At 37.0% G+C, this 25281-nt stretch overlaps 1 protein-coding gene and 1 pseudogene across 3 annotated transcripts; one reads left to right on the forward strand and one right to left on the reverse strand.

The window, feature by feature from the left end:
* Positions 1-25281, forward strand: TAF12 (TATA-box binding protein associated factor 12). Of its 3 annotated transcripts, XM_015599032.2 has the most exons (8): positions 1-105; positions 5469-5512; positions 10935-11019; positions 11739-11990; positions 13780-13857; positions 18315-18429; positions 23253-23341; positions 24801-25281. In XM_015599032.2, the coding sequence occupies exons 3-8, from the start codon at positions 10948-10950 to the stop codon at positions 24834-24836; spliced, it is 642 nt and encodes a 213-aa protein (XP_015454518.1). In that variant the 5' UTR covers positions 1-105; positions 5469-5512; positions 10935-10947; the 3' UTR covers positions 24837-25281. The 3 variants fall into 3 exon arrangements, with proteins under 3 accessions (XP_015454518.1, XP_006924397.1, XP_006924398.1); XM_006924335.3 differs by lacking the exon at positions 10935-11019; XM_006924336.3 differs by lacking the exons at positions 5469-5512; positions 10935-11019.
* Positions 16008-16126, reverse strand: LOC112473082 (annotated as a pseudogene).

The following is a 25281-nucleotide window of genomic DNA, read 5'->3' on the forward strand; positions in this document are numbered from 1 at the left end:
GTGCCGGAAGTACTCGGGGAGGGCCGAGCAGTCGGACCGGCTGCTGAGACGATCGCTTCACTGGGGCAGTCTCCGCATATCATGGGGAGATAGACGCTGCTGCCTGTGAGTCTTGGGCCCTGGCAGTTGAGGAAGAAGAGCGGGAGGAGGGAGTCAGGACCCAGACCCACAGTGGGTCAGTGTTTGAAGAGCCAGGTTGTGGAGGAGACCGGGCTTTGAGGAATCAGGCTCTTGGGACGGGACTGAGGGGATCGGGGCTCGGAGAAGACGCGGCTGTGGGGACCCGGGCTGCAGACGGGGACTTAAGGAACGGGAACGGCTGAGTTCTCCGTCACTTGAGGAAAAGCAGTCTAAGAGTAGACCGGATTGTGGGGACCCGCGCTCCTAAGAGGAGAGGGTCGGAACGGAACGGGGCGTGAAGACACGGGGTCCTGAGAGGTAAAAGCGGAGCTGTAAGGACTTGGGCGCCTAAGAGGCAGAAGCGGGACAGTGAAGACACGGGCTCCTAAGGATTCAGAAACAGCAGCGAAAACTTAGATCCTTGAGCAGAAGCAGTAAGAGAACATTTGGGTTTGGGAGAAACAGGAGCGGGCAGTGAAAACGGGCTCCTGTGAGGACAGGATCGGGGCTTGGAGACTCAAGTACCTGAGGGACCTGGGCTGTGAGGACCCGAACTCCTAAAAGCGGAGAGTATAAGGGACCGTGGCTGTGAGATCAGCCTCTAAGAGAAAAAGAGAGAGTTTGGAAAAGATATAGTGATCCATTTTCCTCATGTTCTCTGAACCCAGAGTGCTAAAGGATGTATTCGGGGAAAGACAACTCCTCCTTCGCGCTGCCTGTTTGGCTTATGGCAGGCTTTTCTTGTGTCAGATACTTCATCTAGGAAGTCCACATGCAGTCACCTTCATTTTCTGCTTCATTCTTGTGAAGTTCGGATGTGAAGTTGAAGCAGTTCGAACTCAGTGTATACTTGACAAGTGCTTTAAATCCCATTCCACTCAACCCTGATGGAGCACAGATCCGTGCATCTCAAATAAAAGACTGTGAGAGATGGAAGGGCCGGAAAAAAGATATTCTTTTTTAAATTCCTATTTTACATGTAAAGAGGCTAAGGTCCAAAGAGGGCTTAAGATTACAGTGATTGATTATATCATGATTTTGATACAGTACCCTCCTATACATAGGAAATAGGAGATAATGCTTGGTTAATACCCCTTGAAAACATGCTTCTAGAATTTTTGCTCTCACTTCACACTCAAGAGGGAAATTTTTACAGATTCTATTACTTTATTTTGAGTCTCGTTACTGTATTGACATTGATACAGTGACTGTCACTACTAGTTAGGAAACCTTTAAATAAAGCCTATCCCTCCCCCCAAAAATATAGTAAGCCATTTAGAAAGTTGCAGGTAAGTAAGCTGTATCCTGCCTTTTTAACATAAGCATTTACTGGAGATGGCTGCTTTTAGATAAGGTTGGCAGGGAGACTTAGAACAGTCACTTCCCTTCAGTAATACCTTTTACTGAAACCTACTCAGGCTAACCAAGCACCATCATAAGCACTTTCAAGTATTATATCATTTAATTATCACAGCTCCACAAGTTAGATATTGTTAGTCTCATTGTACAGGTAAAGAGATTGATTCAGGGGTTAAGTACCTTTCCTGAAATCACATGGTACTAAGTGGCCCATCCCCAGTCAAACTCAGTTATGTGTTTGACTAAAACCTTTTTCTACTTTTCTAAGTGAATTCCTCTCCATGTCTTAGTTTGTCCATCAGCAAAATAGAAGTAATAGTTATATAAAGCATATCATTGAATGAAAGCACCTTCTCAAGACTTAATGTCAAGTATTGTAACTTATTAGGGTACTTATATAGTATGGTGTCAAGGAGAACTAAATTCCTGTGATTTTAAAGAAGCATAGATATTCAGGAAAGAAAAATAGGACCTGAATAGAACTTTTCCTCACAATAAAGTAAGATATATTTAATCTTAAATTTAGGAGGCCAAGAAAGACCAATTTGAAGGGCTTAAATTGGATTAACTTTAAATTAATAAACTAGGTGATTGGGGAAATTGAGTTAACTTAGTTGAAACTCCTATTTTTTCTCAATGGATTTGCCTATACTATTTGCAGGTATCTATACTGTTACATAGGTGATCAAAACGTACACCAAATTATGAGGTGAAGTGTGCCCATGCCACCATACCAAAGTACTTGATTTAATTAATGATAATTTATTACTGAGTAAATGTCCTTATCCACATTACAAAATGTACTTATTTCACTCATTGGTGGTCTTAGCATTGACTGAGTTATTATAATAGGATTTCAAAGTACCTGATCAGAAAATCATTGTGTTAGAGCAGATATGAATATAGAACATATTATTTTTGACCCGAGGTCTTTGTGGAAAGCCCCAAAATACTTTGGAGGCAATACATCCGCAATGCATGCAGTCTGCACTGTGAAACAGGTGTGTTGGAGGCAGAAGACAAACTTTGAAATTTGTACATATGGGCTTAATTTAAAATCTTACACTAATTTTTAAAGATGAAAGGGACTTTAGAACTTGTCTGGTCCCACTGTGGAAACTCTGGTCAAAGGGAGATCACATAACTCAGTGGCAGAAGTTAGGTGGCATACAGCCTTCCTGTCTTGGGTCTTTCCTGAGTCACAGTACCTCTTATCAATCTCCTGACAATTTGCCAGTACCTTTTTTTTTTTCCAATCCACTTCTTTTTTTTTTAATATCCGTAGTCATAAGAATGGTTATAGGATGCCACCAACACATAGTAGGATGGATGAAACCTTTTAGTTTTAACACACTGATTTTTATAACAGATTTAAAAGAGGAGAGCGTGTATATATATATATATATATGTATGTATGTGTGTGTGTGTGTGTGTATATAATGTTAGCAAACATGTTTAGAATGTGTTCTCTGTGCTTACTATATACCACATTCTCTTCAAGTGCTTTAGATACATAAACTTAGTGACTTGCCACAGCACTCTCATGAGGTATACTTTATGATTAACTCTGTTTTACAGATGAGGACATTGAGGCATAAAGAGGTTGGGTAACTTGCTCAAAGATATAAAGTTAATAAGTGGCAGAGTTGGTACTTGAACCCGGACACTGTTACTAGCGTCCATGCCCTTGACCACTGTACTACCTTTGTGTTAAGTCAAACCTAGTCCAAATTAGTTCAAAAACTAGTGGAGAAAATCTCAGTTTCTCCTGCTCTCAGCTCTCACAGATTGCAATTAATTGATTCTTTTTGGTTTATTTAGGCTGAGAAATATGAGCTCATTTAGTTACAGCTAGAACCAGGGAGGAGAGAAACAACCAGGGATAAAATCCATTCATTAAGTTAAGTCATGCAGCGCAGTGATAGGGCTTTTATACCATCAGGTTGGTAGTCCCCTTCTCTCCAGTATTTTGCTTAAATAATACATTCCTAAACATTTCAGAAGTAAAAGGCGTTAAAGACAATCTGGTCTTCTATTCCCCTATTTTCTTCACTTAAAAAATGTTAATGAAACATGCCCAGAGAAGGCCAGGTCTTGTAACTACTGCAAGTTCACCACTGGTTCTCCTACCCTTTTGAAAAATGAGATCCTTTTAATACAGTGTTAGGGTTGCAACTGGATATCTGTTTGAGGTACAAAGTTGTTAAAAGGAAAAGCAGGGCTTGTCATCCTCAACCTATCCAACCACAGTTTGAATGAGATGGTTGGAGGAGGGAGGATAGACTTGGCTATTTAATTGAACTCCTGACGATACAATCTTATTTTGATAGAATTATTAAACATTTTTCAACTGTAGATCACTGGGGGCATGGCCTTTCTGGACTTAGTGAATTCCATAGCTCATGATTTCCACATAGGTACTAGTCAGGATTTACTATTATAATTATTCTTTCAAACTGTTCCACAGTTAATACCTCTGTTTTTACACAGCAGTACATCCCTATTTCTTGGCATTCTAAGGAAGTGAGAGTTAGAAATTTGAGTAGCTAAAAGGCACCCATGGCATTTTACATAATGGAATTTGAGTTATTTACATACAGTCACTTCATTCTACCCTGCTTGGTCAGCATCATCCACAGTTGGGCTTGATAAAACTTTTTAGTAAACAGGTAATTTGGATGGGGAGTCACAACCTGTATTCTGATCAGGTTGTAAGTTTTGTTTTTTAAATTTACATACCATAAAATTCTTTTAGGGGGTATGGTTCTGTGAGTTGTAACAAGCACTTACTGTCATGTAAGCAACCATAACAGGTTACCTAACAGTTCCGTGCCCCCCAGATTTTCCCTCATGCCACCCCTTTGTAGTCAGACCCTCCCCCACCCCAACCCTCTGGCAACAACTGATCTGTTCTCCATCCATATAGCTTTGCCTTTTCCAGAGTGTCATGTTAATGGAATCACACATTAAGTAGTCTTTTGAGTCTTGCATCTTTCACTTAGCATAACTCATTTGAGATTGTCCATGTTGCATGTTTCAGCAGTCCCTTTTTGTTGTATTTCCATTTTGTAGATAAACCCATAATTTTCTTATCTATTCACCATTTGAAGGACATCTAAATGGTTTCCAGTTTGGGGCAATTATGAGTAATATTGCTATAAAATTCACATACCAAGTTTTGTGTGAATATAAGTTCTCATGTCTCTAGTTTTCATTTCATTTCATTTCTCTAGGATAAATACCTAGGAGTGAGATAGCTGGATTATATGATAAGTGTATATTTAATGTTGTAAAAAATTGCCAAACTTTTCTGAAGAGACTGCATATTTTACATTCACACCAGAAATATGTATGAGGGTTTCATTTGCTCCATATCCTCTCCAACACTTGTTTATTTTTAAAAATTTTGGCTATTCTAATAGGAATTTAGTGGTATCTCATTGTGGTTTTAATTTGCATTTCCTGAATGACTAATGATATATTTAGCATTGTTTCATGTGTTTATTTGCCATCTGTATTTGGTGAAGAATTTCTTCAGATCTTTTGTTTATTTTTCATTGGGTTGTTTTTCTTATTGTTGAATTTTAAGAGTTCTTTATATGTCCTGGATAAAAGTTCTTTGTCAGATACGTGATTTGTAAACGTTTTTTTAGTCTGTGACTTATCTTTTCATTTTCTTTTGCAGAGCTGAAGTTTTACATTTTGGTTTAAGTCCACTTTATCAATTTATTTTGTGGATTGTGCTTTTGGTGTTGTATCTATGAACTTTGCCTGACCCAAAGTTGTGAAGATTTTCTCCTAAAAGTTTTATACTTTTACATTTTTACATTTAAATCTGATGAGTTTTGAGTTTATTTTTGTGTAAGGTGTGAGAGGTTCATTTTTGTTGTTAATGCTATATTTTTTTGTTTTATTTTAAAAACAGATCAGTATTACCTGTTTCTTCAGAGGAAATAAACCAAATAATAGTTTTTAAATTTTTTTCATAGGTAATATATGCACAGAGTATAGAATTTGGGATATACAATAAAAAGTAAGTATAAACTTCGGGGTATACGATGAAAAGTAAGTCTTCTCCCACCTTGGTCCCGTAGGTCACCCAGATACTACCACTCCCCAAGGCAACCACTGTTATCAGTTTCTTATATATATTTCCAGGAATAATTTATACATTTATAATTGTGTGTGTGTTTTAATGAATGATAGCACATTATTCTCACTAATCTGTACCTTACATTTTCACTAAATAATGTATCTTGGAGATCATTTCATGAGCTTCCTCTCTTTTTTTTTTTTTTTGAACAGCTTTATTGAGATATCCTTGACGTATCATGCAATTCACCAATTTAAAGTGTATAATTCAGTGTTTTTTAGTGTATTCCGGGTTGTGCAACTATTACCACAATCTAATTTTAGATTATTTTTTCCTTCCTAAAAACAAACCCATACTATTAGTCAGTCCCTATTGCTCTTCCCCCACCTCCCAGTCCTAGGTGACTGACCACTCATCTACTTTCTGTCTTTATATATTTGTCCGTTCCGGACATTTCATATAAATGGAATCATGTAATATGTGTCTTTTGTGACTGGTTTCTTTCAGCATAATATTTTCATTAGTCTCATTCTTTTGCAATGTACTCCATTATATAGTTATACCCTAATTTGTTTAACAGTATCACTTTTGATGGACATTTAGGTCGAAACTCCTTGTATGTGTAGTGTTCTATCACATACAAGTTCAACTAGAATATAGATTGCTAAAAATGAAACTATTGGATCAAAACAATACATACTTTTATAATTTGGGTAGATACTGCCAAGTAGCCCTTTGTAGCGACCTCTAGCTGATTTATATTCTTTTCATCCCAACAACACATGAAATGACTCCATAATATATTCAAACACAGTATATATAAAACTTTTTCATTGTTTCCAAATGAGGAATAAGAGATAGCTTGTAGTTTTAGTTTGCATTTTTATTGTGAATGAGAATAAGGATCATTTCATTATTTTAAGAGCTATTTGAATTTCTTTTTCTTACACTACCATATTTTTTGCAATTTTTCTTTTGGGTGGTTGGATGTTTATTGATTTGTAGGAATTTTTTATAGAGAAAAGAAATTAGTCTTTTTTCTGCTATGCATTGCATACGTTTTGCTAGTTTGTCTTTTGCCCTTTATTATGTTTGTTGCAGTGTAGACATTTTTATTTTTATGCAGTTGGACATGTCATTCTTTTCTTTTATGGCTCCTGAGTTTTGGGTCATTTTAAGAAGGGCTCCAGTTACTCTTGAGAATTTTTTTCCCCAATTTTTAAAAATTGAGATAATTGTAGATTTATATGCAGTTACAAGAAATAATACAGAGAAATCCCTTGTACACTTTGCCCAATTTTCCTCAGTGGTAACATTTTGCAAAACTATTGTGTAAAATGACAACTAGGATATTGACATTGATTCAGCCCACCAATCTTATTCAGATTTCCCCAGTTTTACTTATATTCTTTTGTGTGTGTATGTATATTGTCTTATACAATTTAATCACTTTTATAGGTTCGTTTATCCATCACTACAGTCAAAATACTGAACAATTCCATTACCATAGGATCTCTGACATTGCCCTGATAACCATACCCACCTCCCTCTCATCCACACCTTGGCAACCTCACTAATCTGCCCCCTGTTTCCAAAATTTTGTCATTTTAAAGATGTTATATATAAATGGAATTATACAATATGTACTCTTCTTGGATTAGCTTTTGCTCCATATAATTCTCTGGAGGTTCATTCAAGTTGTATATATCAATAGTTCATTTCTTTTCATTGCTAAGTAATTTTCCATGGTGTGGATGTACCACAGTTTGTCTAACCATTTACCTGTTGAAAGACATCTGAGTGGGTCATATGGTAGTTGCATGTTTAGTTTTCTTTTTCCAAATGAACTTTATTGAGGTATAATTTGCACACAATAAAATGTATACATTATAAGTGTGTAGTTCTGTGAGTTTTGATAACTATATGCAGCTATGTAAGCATCACCCCACTCAAGATATAGAATGTTTATATCACCTTAGAAACATCCTTCATGCCCCTGTGCAGTCAGTCTCTGTCCGTCTATCAGTAGAGATTAGTTTTACTAGCAATAGAATTTCATATAAATGGAATCATACAGTATGTATTCTTTTGAGACTGGGTTTTTCTCCTTCACTTAAATATTTTAGGATTCATCCCTGTTGTTTTATATATCAGAGATTTTTTCTTTTTTTTTTTAACAAACTTTTTCTTAGACCAATTAGATTTACAGAAAAATTATGAAGATAGTACAGAGTTCTCATATACCCTATACCTAGTTTCTCCATTATTAACATCTTATATTAGTATGGTACACTTGATACAATTAATGAACCAATATTGAAACATTATTATTTAACAAAAGTCTGTAATTTATTCAGATCCTCCTTTCCCCTAAAATACTTTTTGTGTTCTAGGATACCATATTACATTTAGTCTTCATGTCACTGAGGCAACACATGCTTAGATGTTTAAGAAACTGCAAACTATTTTACAGAGTGGCTATACCATTTACATTCACATTAGTTACATATGAGTGATCCAGTTTCTCTGCATCCTTGCCAGCATTTGATGTTGTCACTATTTTTTATTTTATCCATCTAATAGGTATGTAGTTATATCTCATTATAATTTTAATTTGCTTTTCTTTAATGACTAATGATGTTGAACATCTTTTCATGTGCTTATTTGTTATCTGTATATCCTCTGGTGAAATATCTGGTCATATCTTTTGTCCATTTTCTAATCAAGTTACTTTTTTTTAGACTGTTGAGTTTTGAGAGTTCTCTATACATTCCAGATACTAGTCTTTTGTTGAAACTATTTGCTTACAATCTGTTTGAAAATATTTTTTTCTAGTCTGTAGCTTGTCTTTTCATTCCTTCCACGTGGGCTTTCACACAGGAAACTTTTAATTTGATAAAAGCCAATTTATCAAATTTTCCTTTTATTGTTTATTTTTTGGTGTCAGATCTAAGAAGTCTTTGCCTAGCTAGAAAAGTTTTATAGTTGTACATTTTACATTTAAGTCTTTGATCCATTTTGAGTTAATTTTTGTATAAAATGTGAGGTTTAGGTTTCAGAATATTTTTTTAAAATCTATATTTTTCCAAGTATGTGATTTAATATTTAAAATTTAAATATTTGATCCATCTGGAATAGAGGAGTGTATAAAGGGAAGAATGTATATACCCCCCTCATTCCAGATCGATCAGATATTTAAATGTTTAAATTTTTAATGTGAAACCAGATGTTTTCCAGATATACTCAATTATACACCACCATTTATTCAATAATCTATCTTTTCCAGATTGATATATGCTATGAACGTTAGTATACAAGTTCATGTGGGAACTTAAGTTTTTATTTTGGGGGGATAAATACTTAGGCATACAATTCTTTACCTATTTTGGAGGGATTGGATTTATTGCTCTAATTATGGTATAATTTACATACAATAAATTTCACAGGTCTTAAATATTCAGTGTGATGAGTTTGACAGTTGTATAAACCCATGTAATCATCACCCATCCAAATATGTTATGTTTTAAATCCAACCAAATAAAAAAACAATCTAGGAAACTAAGAGTAGTATCAGTCTGGTAATGAATGTCTGGTTATCATCTGCCTTGTTCTGTTTTAATGGAAAAAGTAACTCATCCAGAATTATTGAAAATTCAGAAGCATTGTTGCTTCTCAGCAATTAGTATAATAAATTGCAGTCTAGTTCCTTAGGGAAAAACTTTGATTTTTCTCACATTATATAGGTTTCACTTATTTCATTAAAGTAACTTATTTTATTAATAGCCATTGGAGCTGTTCCTTAAGGTTCATTCCTCATCTGATATGTGATTATTTATATTTGCTACTGTGTAGATAGGCTTAATTTTTTGTCTGTAGGTCTTATAGAAATTCCCATTAAACAGAAATCTCTATTACCAAAAAATAGAGATTTATTTTTTGCTCTATTTATCTTGAGCAACATTCAGTACTATTTGAGAAGCCCTAGAAGGTTGTGGGAATGTTATTTGAGAGGTATAGTATATTCGATGTGGTAAACGTACTGATAATCAAAGGCTTTTTCATAGAACTTGCTCTGGGAAAAATAGTTTGCTTTTATAACATTAGAACAACTACAGTCATCCCCCCTTATCCCCAGTGGATACATTCCAAGACCTCCAGTGGATGTCTGAAACCACGGATACTACCAAACCCTATTTATACTATGTTTTTCCTATACGTACATACCTATGATAAAAATTAATTTATAAGTTAGGCACAGTAAGAGATTAACAACAATAAGTAGCAATAAAATAGGACAATTATAACAATATCCTGTAATAAAAGTTATGCAACTGGTCTCGCAAAATATCTTATTGTACTGTACTTACCTTTCTTGTGATATTGTGAGAGGAGATGATACAATGCCTATGTGATGAGATGAAGTGAGGTGAATGATATAAGCATTGTAACATAGCATTAGGCTACTAGAAGAGCTACTTGAACATGAGCACTGTGATACCATAACAATCAATCTGATAACCCAGATGGCTACTAAGCGACTCTCGGGCAGGTAGCATATACAGTATGGATATGCTAGACAAAGGCATGACTCACCACCCAGGCACAAGTGAGCGAGGCAGCACAAGATTTCATCATGCTACTCAGAAGAGTGTGCAATTTAAAGCTCACAAATTGCTTATTTCTGGAATTTTCCATATAATATTTTTGGACTGTGGTTGTCTGAAACCACAGGAAGCAAAACCTTGGATAAGGGGAGACTACAGTATTACTATGTTAAGAATCTTTTCCTATCCTGATTCTTCCAATGGTAGCATTTGTGGGCAAGGGAGGAGGCACGGCCCAAATGTGGTTAAAAAAAACAAGTGATCCTCATCCTCTGCTGTCCCCCTCAGCCGGCTCTTAGCCAAAAAATTTCTCTTGGTCATTTAACCATGGCCGTTAGTTACTTTTATTAAAGGTGAACAAGAGGAAGATGCCATATTAGACAGCGTTGGGGAGGAACTCAGCAATAGGGGCAAGAGTAGAACAGATGCAGATGTTCATTCAGGTTGCGAAGCTTTAGCAAGTTCTGAAAACCATTGCGATGATTCCTGCAAGTTAAAATTTCACAACTTTGGCCAATAAAGTGTTGCATATGCTGCTAGTTTATCCCTAACAATAAGTGTGTTATTCATTTTATAGGATGAGAGTCTGTTATTAAAATCATCATTAATTTTAAAAGTTTATCTCCTAGGAGGGATAAGGAGATATGTTTCTTTGTATTCAATTTGCCTGGATCCTGGTTGATGAAGATGTGCCAGGTCATGGAACTGACATTATCCTGTGGCAAGGGTGGTGCTTGATGCCAGTTGTTCATTTACAGGTAGCTTTTGAAAATGGCTGCCTCTCATTTCACCGGGCTCACAGCCGTTGCTGATGTAATTAAAGATCTAGACACTCAGATAGCTGTAAGTAAGCTCTTTGAGGTCACTGTGGGAGGAACTTGGTGAATGTGCTTCTGATCTTGACGGCACCACTGCTGATGTCCACAGATTCAACCTCATGGCTCTAAAATTTAGGAGTCTCAGCTGCTCCAGGCTAAGGACTCTGCATGTTCCTAAAGATTGCTAACGCTCAGAGAAAATTTGCCCTTGATGACAAAGATTTTACTTTTAACAATTGCTAGAAATTGTGTTTATTAGGCATAGCCTGACATAGATTTAAGCATGTTTCGAAATGCCAAAATGAACTAATCTGTTTTCTGAAGTTTTGTGGTTGAGATTTAAGTATGTGACTGTGCCACGATTTATTTGAATTTAACATTATTTGTTCAAAAATAATGCATGTATATTTAACCATGTATTCTGTTTTACAAAGTCTTCAAAAATGGCTTGCTCATTCTAGTTTATTTTGGTATACGATTCCTCATTTCATTTACTTTTTCCTTATTTCAATTTTGTGGACTATTTCATTTAGCTTTTGGAGAAGAAATGGTTTCTAAATATCAGGTGAGAGCAATGAATATTCTTCATTCCCTCCATTTTTAATGTACAGGTATCAAACGGTCACTATCCCTGATAAAATGAAGACTCTTCAAAGTCTGACAGACCTCATATAATTTTACTTTCAAAACTCATCGTTTATTACAGGTGCCTCTGGAGCTAATTCTCATGTTTTCCTTCCACAGTTGATTGGCCTTGGTCCTCATACCTCCAAAAAGAAACAAGATCTTGATAAGCTCTATGAGCTGAAGTCCAAAGCTCGGCAGATTATGAACCAGTTTGGCCCCTCAGCCCTAATCAACCTCTCCAATTTCTCATCCATAAAACCAGAACCAGCCAGCACCCCTCCACAAGGCTCCATGGCCAACAGCACTACCGTGGTAAAGATACCAGGCACTCCTGGGTCAGGAGGGCGTCTCAGTCCCGAAAACAATCAGGTATCATCCTCTTTTTGGTCTTCGTAGTCACCTCTTACCTGTTATTTAAACTAGTAATGCTTTGAGAGATGTTCATCTCAGATGCTGCCTCTTTCTCTCAGCTGAAAAAGAAGGTCTCTTCTCTCCTTTGGACTTCTAAAGTTCTTCATTGAATTATCATGTACAGTATTTATCAAATTTTACCTGTGGTATTTATGTGTGTGTGTGTATGCTCATATGCTTATGTACCATACATTCATATACACATACTAACACAACACCTCGCCTCTGACAGGTTTTTATATATTTATATATAGATCTATATATGCTATATAATTGTTCAATAAAATAAAATAGTTAAACAGCAAAATGATGGATTCACTATTCATTATTCTTATAATAAAATACTCTTGCCTCTAGTCTTTTCTCTTTCTAGTTTATCCAAATGCTACCATTATTAATTTTCAGCAGTGATTCTAAAATCTGCCCCCCTCTTTTTACCCATCATCCTGATTCTGTCCTCCAGAGCCACAAGAAATAAGAAATAAATATAATCTCAACTTGGGCCTCATAGGCTGGGTAGAATAGGATGAGGAAACAATATTTCAAGAGAATGTGGGGACGGACTAGCAAAGGTAAATGGGGAGGGTTGGGCAGATAAGCCAGGAGACCAGGTTATGTTGAATGTAGAGTTTATTGGAAAAAAGCAGGAGATAAAATTGTATAGGCAGGATTACAGCAGAACATACTGGACTTATACTAATCAATTTCCGTTGGAAGTTTTAGTTAGTAAACAATTTTTTCAAATATTTAATAGAGGAGTTAGAGTAATATAATGAAAGTAGTATGTCTTAGGAGGATTAACTTGGCAGTGAGGAGACAAGAAAGGTACAAAAGGGAGTAGACTGAGAGGAAGACCAAGTCTAAGACTTCTGCAAAAAATCAAGATATGTGGCGAAGGCTTGAATTAAGTGATATTGGTGAAATGGAGAAGAATAGATAGATCTGAGACATTATTAACAAATATTTATTTTAAAGATTATTTGATATTTTCCTTATTTCCAAAGTTCCACATGTTTATTCCAGAAACGTTACAAAAACTGAAAGAAATCGATAGCCAATAATTCTACCACCACCCCAAGATAACTGTGGTTAGCATTTTAGTGTATATCTTTTGATCATTTTCTAATGGCATATATATATGACATGACTTTTCCTTTATGAAAGGGAGATCATCATTGTACATGCATATACAAATATTAGTTATAGAAAGATGAACACATGTTCTCTGCTCTCAGGGAGCTTCCAGCCTATTAAGTCAGAAACAAGCAAGTTTATACATATAGACAATGATGGAAAGGTACACAAGGTACAGCAGAAGAAGTGGAAGAAGGAAGAAGCTATTGCTTTTACCTGGGTGGGCTAGGAAAAGCATTAGAAAGGAGGCACTCTGAGCTGAGCAGGTAGAAAGAAGGGTAGAAGAGCATGTCAAAGGCTCTGTACCATTTGCGACGGTCAGAAAATTGCAAATTATTTAATGTAGAGAGAAAGTGAGTCACAGTGAGAAAACGAAGAGGCTAAAATAAACTGCCTGATAGATGGCTGCTCTTTCTACCTTTCTCTAGGCTACTTCTGTCTTGAGAGTGTAGTCTTGTAGCAAGTCCACCAGGTTGGCCGGACTGTTAACTCTTTGGAAGGTAGAAACTAAAACCAACAAATTGACAGCCTTTCTTCATCATAGAGTAATGAGTTTTGTGTTTTTTTGTTTCCTTGATACTTTGCTGAAAACTCTTCTCTCAATTAACTTCAGGTATTGACCAAGAAGAAATTGCAAGACTTAGTAAGAGAAGTGGATCCTAATGAGCAATTGGATGAAGATGTGGAGGAGGTAAGGTGGCGTTGGGTACCCCAGAGACTGTTTCCCTGAGAGCCAGTATAGAATAGTGGTTAAGAGCACAGACTTAAGAGGCAGACGTATCTGAATTTGAATCTTGGCTCTGCCACTTACCAGATTTGTATCTGTGGACAAATCATTTAAGCTTTCAGAGATTCAGCTTCCTCCTATGTTGGTAGGGTATGATATTATTTATCTACAGGGTTATTGTGAAGGCTCCATGGAATAACTTACACAAATTACCTAGGAGAATGCCTACCACTTTATACCTAACAGATGCTGCTAGTGTTGCCTGTCAGAAGGGCATAGTCTGCTGCTCATAGGCAATCACTTTCAACAAATTGTTTCTAGAATATTCCTCCATATTCTTAAAATGATATTCTTTGTTTCATTAATTTTGACTTCCTGTTATGGCAGATGAGAATTTTGTTAAACCAGTCACATACATGCTATACACTCTTTATTTTCCAATAGTTCTTTTTCCAATATAGTTTTGTCACAATTTTTTATTAACTCAAATTGGTATTTACATTATTCTGACTATATGATATAAATATTGTTCACCACTGAGCCAGGTCATGTCTATGATTACGTTTCCTTTCTTCTATAACTTATTTTCTTTAAGTTGATAATTGACTCATTTTTATTAGTTTCCTTTATGCCTTTTTTATTTTGCTTCTACTCTCAGCTCTGTTATACACCTATCAACATGGTTTTCCAAATGGAAAAATAATTTATTGGTTTGGATCATCTTCCTCTCCACCAAGATTTCAGTTACAGAAAACTCCATTTTTTCGTGGTCTGATTAATCTTAGGCCACTTGCACAAACCCCTCCTGAGTCTTCCTTTTCTCTTTGGATCTCTTGTTTCCTAGATCACATATCTTCTTCTTATTTATTTCCTTTTTTTGTTAGAGCACATTTTTTGTTATTTTCTACGAAAGATAGATGTAAATGTCTGAAAATATCTACATGCTAACCTCATGTAATTTTTAGTTTGGTTGGGTTTAGAATTCTCTTTTGGAAATCGTTTTTTCCTTTCAATTGTGAAAGAATTGCTCTATCGTCATCTAAAAATCTGTGAAGAACTCTTATGCTATTCTGATCCTGATCCTTTTAGGGTCTTATATTTTTCCTGCATTTTCATGAATTTTCATATGAGCTTTAGTATGTATCTTTTTTTCATTTGTTGTGCCAAGTTCTTGGAGGCTTCTTTTATACTAGAGACTTGTGTGGCTCAGTCTAGGATGATTTTGTACATTTTTGTTTTTGTTTCTGTTTTTGCCTTTGCTGAGTAATATGTAATGATAAGGAAAGAAAATGCAGGTTGTAAAAACATTATCATCATTGTTTTTTTTTTTTGGTTTTTTTTTTTGGTCTTTTTTTTAGTATATGTGTGGTTTTGGCGGGGGGGCAGCAGCTTTATTGAGATATAATTCATATACCATAAAATTCACCCATTCGAAACAGTTCAGTGGTTTTTAGTATATTCAGAGTTGTGCAGCTGTCAACACAATCAATTTTAGAACATTTTCATCATCCCTAAAAGAAACCCATACCCATTAGCAGTCACTCCACATTTTAACCCAGACCCCACAGCCCTAGGCAACTAACTACTAATATATTTTCTATTTTTTATAGATTTGCCTATTCTGGACATTTCAAATAAATGGAATCATAATATGTGGTCTTTTGTGACTGCCTTCTTTCACTTGGCATAATATTTTAAGAGTTCATTTATGTTTTAGCAGGTATCAATACTTTATTCTTTTTTATGACTGAATAATATTTCATTATGTGGCTATACTACATTTTGTTTATCCACTCATTAGTTGATGGATATTTGGGTTGTGTCTACTCTTTGGCTATTATGAATAATGTTGCCACGAACATTCATGTGCAACTTTTTTGTTTGCTTTTCCTTCTTTTCTTTTTTAAAAATTTATGTACAAGTTTTTACATGGACATGTTTTCATTTCTCTTGGTTATGTACCTAGAAGTAGAATTGCTGAGTCATATGATACCTGTGTGTTCTTTTGAGGAACTGCCTATTTTTACAAAGCGCTGTATCCTTTTCCATTCCCACCAACAGTGTATGAGGGTTCTATTTTCTTTATTTTATTTAATTAATTAATTTATTTTTTACGCCTACAGCACCTGATCTTCCTAGGTGGTCTCCCATCCAAGTACTAACCAGGCCCGACCCTGCTTAGCTTCCAAGATCAGACGGAATCGGACTTGTTCAGGGTGGCATGGCCATAGACGAGTTCTATTTTCTTATATTAGTTTTTTTGATACTTTCTTCTCAGTTTTTTGTTCATTCTTTCTGGGATGACAATTGGTGGAATATTGGATGTGCTGCATTGATCCTCTTAGGTTTTTTTGGTTTTTTTTCTCTCCAATTTTTCATCTCTTTATAATTCTAAGTTCTGCTGGTTGAGGTTTTCCTTAGTTTATCTTCTAATCTTTTTAACTTTTTTTAATATAAAATTTTTAATTTTCTCAAGCTTCTTGTTGACTAATTTGTCCTTTTTTTATTTCCCTAAACCACTCTTATTTTTTGATTGTAATATGTTATCTTTCTTTCTGAGGATATTAATTACTTTTTTTTTTTTTTTTTACATTTTTTTTCTTTTCCTTGCATTGTCTTTGTTTCCTCTGTGTCCCTTTTTTTCTCTTTGGTTTGTTTGTTATATTTTCTTTTTTGCGTTAGAGACTTTCTTCAAATGTCTGTTGATCCTAACTATCCATTCTTAAGAATGAGCCACTAAAAAGCTGATTTGAAGCAAAACTTATCGACTGATGAGCTTTGTCCAATAATATACTGGTAAATGTTTAACAACCAGCTCTGTGGAGAAGACCCTGATTTTCAGTGTATCCTGATTTCTGTAGTATAACTATCCCCACTATGCCCTATATTAAACTATTAACATGTCACCAAGTGCAAAATTGGGAAGAAATGCATATAATTAGCTTTCATGAGCTCATCCTGCTGGCTCCAGCATACCACTGGCTTCATTTCAGAATAATAGGTCCACGAGTCGATGTTTTTACTGGGGGATTCCCTAAATGTCAGAATCTGTAAGTCTTTTCTCTGGAGTCATTTAGTATCTCCAGAGAAAAATCCTCCAGTCTCCTAACTGGAGGGTTTATCCCTAGCTTCCAACATTCTGGGATCAAGGCAAGAGAAGGGGGCTGTGTCGCTTCCCTACCTCTGGTGTGTCTGGTGTATTCTAATCCAGAGCCACTCTCATTCATTTTCTATAGGGAATAAACTTACTGTATTCTGGGTCAGACGTGGGGAGAAGTCACTTGGCTGCTTTTGGAGTGTGGGGGTCAATAGACTACTCTCTATATAGATATGTATCAGTTCCCCAGTTTTTAGTTCCATACCTCAGCCCAGTCTTCTGTGATAAATGGTACCTCGAAATCCTGGACCAGTTCTCATTGGTATCCCCTCAACAGGCACTTGTGCTGTGTCTTATGGTCTGCTAGTTCAGTTCCTCCTTTTTAAAATTTATCTCTTTAAAAATTTACTTTAAAGTTTATTGAAATCTCTTGTCTATCAAGGTTTTTTTCTCCTGCTTTTGTTTCTCTGTGGATTTATATCTTTTTTTTTTTTCCTATACTATTATTTTGGTGGGTTTAAGGAAGGAAAGGAGGTCATTTTGGGGGTTGATCTGCCATGTTTAATGAGAAATCTTTCCTTTAGCTGGTATTCATTTGGTTCCCTAGGAAAGATGACAATGCATTAATGGTCTAGCGGAACAAAGAATGTCTGTATCAATGATTGTAGTTTAATTTTTGGTCAGCAGAGGAAGCCATAGGGAATATATTAATTTATCAAAATTTCAATTTTTTAATGAAGATTCTTAGCTTTGGAATTCTGATTTTGCTCTCCACATAGTCCAGGAACAATTTATAATAAAATAGAAAGTACCCAGGTTTTGGACTCAGAACCTTGAGGTTGAATCCTGGTTCTACTGCTTAGTAGTTACATGGCTATGAGCACGTTAGTCTTCTTGAGTCTCAGCATCCTCTGCTATAGAATGAGAATAAAATCCATGCCCCACTTTTTTCATAGGATTATCATAAGGACTTGGTGAGATAATGGTAATTAAAATGCTTTAAGAGACTGTAAGTGAGGAATTATGATTCACTTTTGTTTTCCCACCTATTTCAGAAGACAATGGGGGTGAGGGGTTGGGCTGGGTAGAAAGTGCAGAAAGCTCATCCTCAGAAAGGTGTGAGTTACACTCTACATGGTTAATGTGTTTATGTGTTTCTCTTGCCTGCCTCACTCCTCCTCACCTTAGCCCCAATGCTGATTACAGGCGATCTAATAGAAAGCCTGCCTAAGTATGTGGTTCAGGCAGATACACAGTTGTCCCAGCAACAGGAGCCTATCCTGACAATGACATGATTACTCTCTCCCACTTTTGTCTTCCCCAGATGCTGCTGCAGATTGCTGATGATTTTATTGAGAGTGTGGTGACAGCAGCCTGCCAGCTTGCTCGGCATCGCAAGTCCAGCACCCTGGAGGTGAAGGATGTCCAGCTGCATCTAGGTACGTGGTCCATTTTCTCCCATCAGGGAAAGCGTAGTCAGAGGAAGTTTCATGCCAGGATCAGACTTTTTGGGTTCTGAGTTTATGTATTCATTCAATAGTAGCATTAAATAGAAAAGAGAAATCCATTTATGGTAAGGGGAGTGAGCCCAGGCACTGGGTTTACCACTCTCTAGTTTATCCTTATCCTTCCTACTTAATATCTCTTAGCTCCTGCTTCTCATTTGTAAAGTAAAAATCATAATATCCTCCTTACAGGGTAATTGTGAGAATTATGGATTATGTTTGTAAAATGACTAGCGTAGGACCTGGCACAAAGTAAGAGCTTAGTAAATGTAGCTATCATCTCTTCACCATCCAAATAATAGTGTTTCCCTTCTAGTTTTTAGCCTATTTATGCATTTCCCCCTCAAAAAATTATAATCACATTTATAATTAATTTTGTATTCTGTTTTTCTATTTAATAGACACTAAAATTCGAGTGTGAGTTTTTCTGGGTGATACACATCTAGTGTAATCCCTTGGAAATGAATAAGCCCCCTTCTGCACTGGTTACAATGTGGTAAAAAGAAAGCAAACAATCTATAACTACAAAGACAGTGGGGCCAAGTGAATGAGGCAGAAGATAGATGTTAAGGGATTCAATGGAGATCAGTCCATGACTAATTACTGAAAGACTTTCTTCCCTAGATGGAGTAAATAAGACATTTCTGGTTAATATCACTTGTATTGATAGCAGAGGACAGACGTTTTGATTATCTATTATTGTGTAACAAATCACCCAAGACAGTAGCTTAAAACAGTAACAGTTGTTTCTTTTATTTGTTTTTTTTTCTTTTGTTGTTTTATTTTTTACATTTTATTTAAAAATTTTTTATGCCACCCTGAACGTGCCCGATCTCATCTGACCTCAGAAGCTAAGCAAGGTCAGGCCTGGTTAGTACTTGGATAGGAGACTGCCCAGGAAAACCAGGTGCTGTAGGCGTAAAAAATAAAAAATTTATATTCTCTCTCTCTCTCTCTGATTTTTGTTGTTGTTTATTTTGTTCATAAGTCTGAGAGTTGACTGGGCTTAGCTAGGCAATTTTGTTAGGGATCTCATGTGATTAAAGTCAGGTGGTATCTGAGGCTCAGATTGTGTTGAAGGAAGATATATTAGTCTCTAAGGCTGCTATAACAAAGTACCACAAACTAAGTGGCTTAAAATAACAAAATTTATTTTCTCACAATTCTGGAGGTCAAAAATCTAAAATCCAGGTGTCAGCAGGGCTACACTTTCTTCAATGCCTGTGTTGAAGGATCTTTCCTTGCCTATTCCTTGGTGGCCAGCAGTCCTTGGCATTCTCTGGCTTATAGCAGCGTCACTCCAGTCTGTACCTAAGTCTTCATATGGCCTTCTCTTTTGTGTGTGTGTATGTTTCTCCGTGTCTCTTCTCTTCTCATAGGATGCCTACCATATTGGATTAAGGGCTCACCATACTCCTATATGATCTCATCTTTACAACATGAGTTTGAATTGCATGGGTCCACTTATACTGATTTTTTTCAATAAATATATACTTGGCCGCAGATTTTACACTGCAGATTCAGCTAACTGTGAATTGAAAACAGTATTTTCTATCCATTGTTGGGAATCATGTATGCAGAATACTGACTTAAGCTATAAGAGGAATTTTGACCATGTTGGAGTCGGTGTCCATAACCCCCACATTGTTCAAGAGTCTACTATTAGGATTTCAGCATATCTTTGGGGGAGATGCAGTTCAACCCATAACAGAGCTTCATCATGTCCATGTCTGATGTCTGGACTAGGAACTCTCAAAAAGCTAGGACTGTGCAAATTTCTCTCTGTCTCTCTTTCTCTGTCATCTCGCTACATGGTCTCATCATATGCAGTCCCAGGATAGCTGGATTTCTTACATGGCTCCTAAAAGCTCCAAGAATGAGTTCTCATAACCACTTGGTCTTTTCTAACCCATCTTCGAAGTAACACAGCATCACTTCTTAAATTCTGTTCTCTGAGGCAATTACAAAGGCGTGTCTAGGTTCAAGGGGAGGGAACATCGACTTCACCTCTTAATGAGATGACTGTGAAAAAATTTTGCAGACATATTTTAAAACGACCACAATATAAATCCATTGAAACAGAAAGTGGAATGATGATTACCAGGGGTTGGAGAGAGGGGGGAATGGGAAGTTATTGTTTAATATGTACAGAGTTTTGGTTTGGGATGATGAAAAAAGTTTTAGAAATGAATAGTGGTAATGGTTGCACAGCAGTGTGAATGTGCTTAATGCCACTGAACTGTACACTTAAAAGTACTTAAAATGGTAAATTTTATGTATATTTTGCCACGCACAAAACCACAACAGATGATATTTGAGAGTTTAGCGATCCTATTTTTAAAAATATTTTCTATGTTAATTATTGAAAATAAAATTGGAATGTCACTCTTTATTGGGTAAAAAATTAATTATCACAGAGACTAAAATATTTAAAAGTCTGTATGACCAGAACAGCTTCTGTAGCAGATCTAATGGAAGCTGAATCATAATCAGAAGATTGCTCACAGAGCATGGGATCAGAGCATGGGGAATTAGGGAACCTGATATTAACTGGCACCAGGCCATCTAGGTCGGCTATACACACACCCTACACCTCTCGACAGATAGACTTTGCCAGTGGGGCTATAAACTCTTGACACCTCTCTTCTGGCTGAGCTGGGTGGCTACTGCCAGTATTTGCTTCTGACCCGGTTATCTATATTTTCATAGTTGAATAACTTCCCCTTCCAAGTGACTTTCTTTAGAAATGTGAAAGTTAAATGAGATAATGTGCATAGACCACTTTGCTCAACACTGCTTTGTAGCAGGCATTTTACTATACATTTTCTTCACTAAAAGATGTTGCTGTTATATTAAGTAAAATGTAAATGCATACATATTTAAATATGTTGCTATACATCCATACATGTGAGCATTCATGCCTGGTAGCTACTCTCTTTTTTTAAAGTGACTTTGCATATCTATGTTCTGATTCACTGTGTGTTGATTGTAAAGTTTAATTCCCCCAAATAATCTTAAGTGTCGCTTTCAAGTATGGACAACAAATATTAGCAGAAGGCTTCAGACATTTTTATTTTCAAAAAAATGTTGGAAGAGAGCTGTATTTAAAATTATCTTAAAACCAAATATGAATCTCTGGTTCGCTTAATATTTTCTGTGCATTAGATACAAAGTATAGCTATGAAATCACAAATATTCAATTTGATTTAAGTAATTGCCTGTCTGGACATAACAATTTGCAAAACAAATGTTTTCAATCCTCTAGAGAAGTGTGATGAAGAAGTCCTCATGTAATTCCTTTTGAATAGATACTTATTCCCTAAATAATCTTATGTAAGTACAGTTGACCCTTGAACAATATAGATTTGAACTGCACAGGCCCACTTATATGTGGATTTTTTTCAATAAATACTTACAGTATTGGAAATGTATTTTTTCTTCCTTATGATTTTCTTAACATTTTCTTTACCCTAGCTTACTTTATTGTAAGGATATACTATATAATACATACAACGTATAAAATATGTAATCAACTGTTTACGTTATCAGTAAGGCTTTTGGTCAACAGTAGGCTACTAGTAAAGTTTTTTGGGAGTCAAAAATTAGACATGAATTTTCAACTGTGAGGAGGGTGGGGTAGAGGGTCCGTGCCCCTAACCCTCGCGTTGTTCAAGGGTCAACTGTACAGTATTTTTTATATTGGGAATGCTTAAAGTTCAGTACACCTATTTGTGGGTTTAAGGGACCATGCAGCTATGCCAGTTACTGACAAAGTAGAATAAACACAGTTCTGCCCTGTGGGAACTTCTAGTGACAATCCTACAGGATAATCATATCCAGTGGCACAAGGACATGGAGCTGTGGCATGGACATACCTATATTTATACCCATACCTATAGAGACTTTCCTCTACCCTCAGGGTTCTTCTGGCTGGTCTAATAATCAAATCGACATGAGAAAGATTAGCAAGAGAAAATAACCAAATTTAAGACATACATATACATGGGAATCCCACATACATGAGAGAATCAAAGCCCCCCGCCCCCCGCTCCCCACATGCATGAGAGGTTCAGAGACAGAAATGGAAAATGGGTATGTAAGACATCCTGGGCTAGGGACGAGGTAAGGTACCCTGGGGGCTTCAAAAGCTCATTGCAGAACAATAAGAAGAGCAGACCTTTAGTAAATAGAAGTTTGCCCTGTCCTGCAGATAGGTCCAAAGAAGTTCTCTCTCATAATTTCTTATGGGCAAGGCCTCTAATTCAAATTTTTCTAGGTAGTTAAGTGAGGGAGGTAGACAGAAGTTTCTCTTGAGCCTGCAGCTAATGTTGCCTTTAGCTCAAAACAATCTACTTTCCAGAGGCACATTTTGGGTTGACTCATTCTGGATCCCTGCACTATATTTTTATCCCAGACTCTGGGGTGGCATTATGTCATTGAATGCTTTCAGCCACCCTGTCAGGTTGTTGTTACTGTTGTTACTACCATGGAAAAGATGAAGAAACAGACTCAACATCATACAGCTCCACAACAAAGCAGCAGAGCTGGGACTTGGCTCTTAACTCCAGAACTAGGATTGGCTTTCTGTTCCTACTCTCCTTTTAGCTTTGAGCATAGGAGTAAGTCCCCCTGCAGGACTACTGTTACTTAGTACAATTGATTGCTCAGACTTGTCCCCCAGACCCTTGTCTGAGGGTCACACTGCACCTTGATGCTGCCTTCCCTGTCTCATCTCTCTGCTGGCCTGTCCCTTGCAGAGCGCCAGTGGAACATGTGGATCCCAGGATTTGGCTCTGAAGAAATCCGACCCTACAAAAAAGCTTGCACCACAGAAGCTCACAAACAGGTGAGGAGCTACGGAGCCCCAGGGCAGCTGATCCCTCGAGCTGTGTCTCAGGGGGAGTGCACTCATAGCTACCATCACTACAATTATCACTTTCCCCACAGCATGCCGTACTCTGGACTAAAGTCTGAAAGGGCAGAGGCAGCGGGACTCCACAGGAGATCAATCAGATATTTCCTTGGTACTTCCCTGTTCCCACAGGGGGTCTCAGTTTTTTCTCTCAACTCTGATGGGCATCACTTAAAGCTATTGAATCTAGGTTTTCCAAATATGGATGGAATATATTATGGATGGAGCTTGCTCCTGCCCATCAACTTAATGAAGCCTTCCTTCATTGTTGCTGATTTGAACGTCACATATGGCCCTATGACTGAGGGCAGGTTAAGGAAAGCAGAAATATGTAGCCCAGACTGCTCTGCCAGGCATTCTGGCCTCTGTCCTAGCTTAACCTTTGTTCTGTCTCTCTTACTGTGGAACTGAGAGGTCAGTTCCACACCGCTTCTGCTGTGAAACAAGTTGTTCCTGTCATTGGTCAGTCTAATGGCAGTGTTGGCCTCCCTTGTCAAGGCCGTTATCCTTTCTGTCTTAATTTAACTGGCTACTCTGTTTTGAAGAGTAAGCGTATTCTTAGCTTGACAGGCACAACTAACTGGGCAGTCTTGGTTGAGTGTCCCTTGTTTTTCTGTTGCGTGGGATCTCTGGAATAGTTATGTTTCCAGAGCTCACAGAGGAAGCCAGCCCCGCAAGGAAGTTGTCAATAGCCTGAATCGAAGGACCATAGTGTTCTTCAGAAGAGAGTACCTCCAGTCGATAGATGGTCATTTTGGCTCTGCTCCCAAATTATCTACTTTTTGGCCCTATTTATGTATATACGTATGTATGTATTTATCAACAAATAATATCGGGACAATCTCTTGGTCAAAGAGAGCAAGCAAGTCAGTAATTCAGCTGTGGCTAGTAATAGTAAAATGTGAAGCCCATGATCTGAATGTTTCCCTGCTGGGTTGTGGTGGAAGTCGTTAGTGTCAGTTTCCTTCACTGCAAGTCATCAAGTTTGAAATAGCTCCAGGCTTGACACAAAGGCCCCTTTTCTTTTTTCTCCATCATCAGAGAAGAGATTAGGGTGTGTGTGGGAAGCCTAGAAAACACGTTTTGATGCCTTTCTCATAAGTCTCCAAAAGGCAAGAGCTGGCCGGCACCTTCTGCTTTTAACTTTTTTTTGCCATTCTGCTAGCCTAGAGCAGTTTGGGTCTTTCGTTCAGTGAAATAGATCCACTGACCTATCTAAGCATCTTTGGAGCTCTGTAGTCTTCAGGTTAGAAGGATCCTGCTGAGCAGCCCTGTGCCTGTAGGTTCCTGAAGTCCAGCCTGTATGTAGACCCTGCTGCCTGCTAGCCACACGTGGACATCCCAGAAAGTTCCTGACTCACCCATGTAATGGCTTACTTCTCTCTCCTTTCAGAGAATGGCATTGATCCGGAAAACGACCAAGAAATAACACATGGAAAGGTCAGGAAATGGACAACAATGTATTTGGAGATACTTGAGCTGAGACCTCAGCCATCTCATCCTTGGATTTTTTTTTTAATGCTTTACAGAGAAGCATATATTTTTTATTAACAGTGCAGCAATATCTATAATGACTGAGAGGACCTGCCAAAAGAATAAAGCCTCCTACCCCTACTTTCGGCCCCTTTTCCCTGCCGTCTCAAAGAGGAGCAATGTATCTTCCAGAGAAGATTTTATTTGTGGTTTATTATTATAAGTAATTGAATATGGGACAAAGCAGTATGATCTTGTTTGGTGAGACAGTATTAGCAGGATTTGTAGAGGTTTTTGTTTCCTTCTCCCTTCCCCTTTTCCCTGTACTTTGTAATGTCAGTGTTTATATGAATATGACTTTCATTTGCTTTTCCAGAATAAAGAAGTTATTAATTGAAAGA

The sequence above is a fragment of the Pteropus alecto genome, unplaced genomic scaffold (genome assembly GCF_000325575.1).
Source record: "Pteropus alecto unplaced genomic scaffold, ASM32557v1 scaffold39, whole genome shotgun sequence".
In the NCBI taxonomy this organism is placed as follows: Eukaryota; Metazoa; Chordata; class Mammalia; order Chiroptera; family Pteropodidae; genus Pteropus; species Pteropus alecto.

Bases quoted from the DNA above. Each gene is read 5' to 3' on its own strand.
- TAF12 (XM_015599032.2), top strand. From the start codon at position 10,948: ATGGCTGCCTCTCATTTCACCGGGCTCACAGCCGTTGCTGATGTAATT. The intron at 11,991-13,779 runs GTATCATCCTCT...AATTAACTTCAG, and splicing joins TCAGTCCCGAAAACAATCAG to GTATTGACCAAGAAGAAATT. The intron at 23,342-24,800 runs GTGAGGAGCTAC...CTCTCCTTTCAG, and splicing joins CCACAGAAGCTCACAAACAG to AGAATGGCATTGATCCGGAA.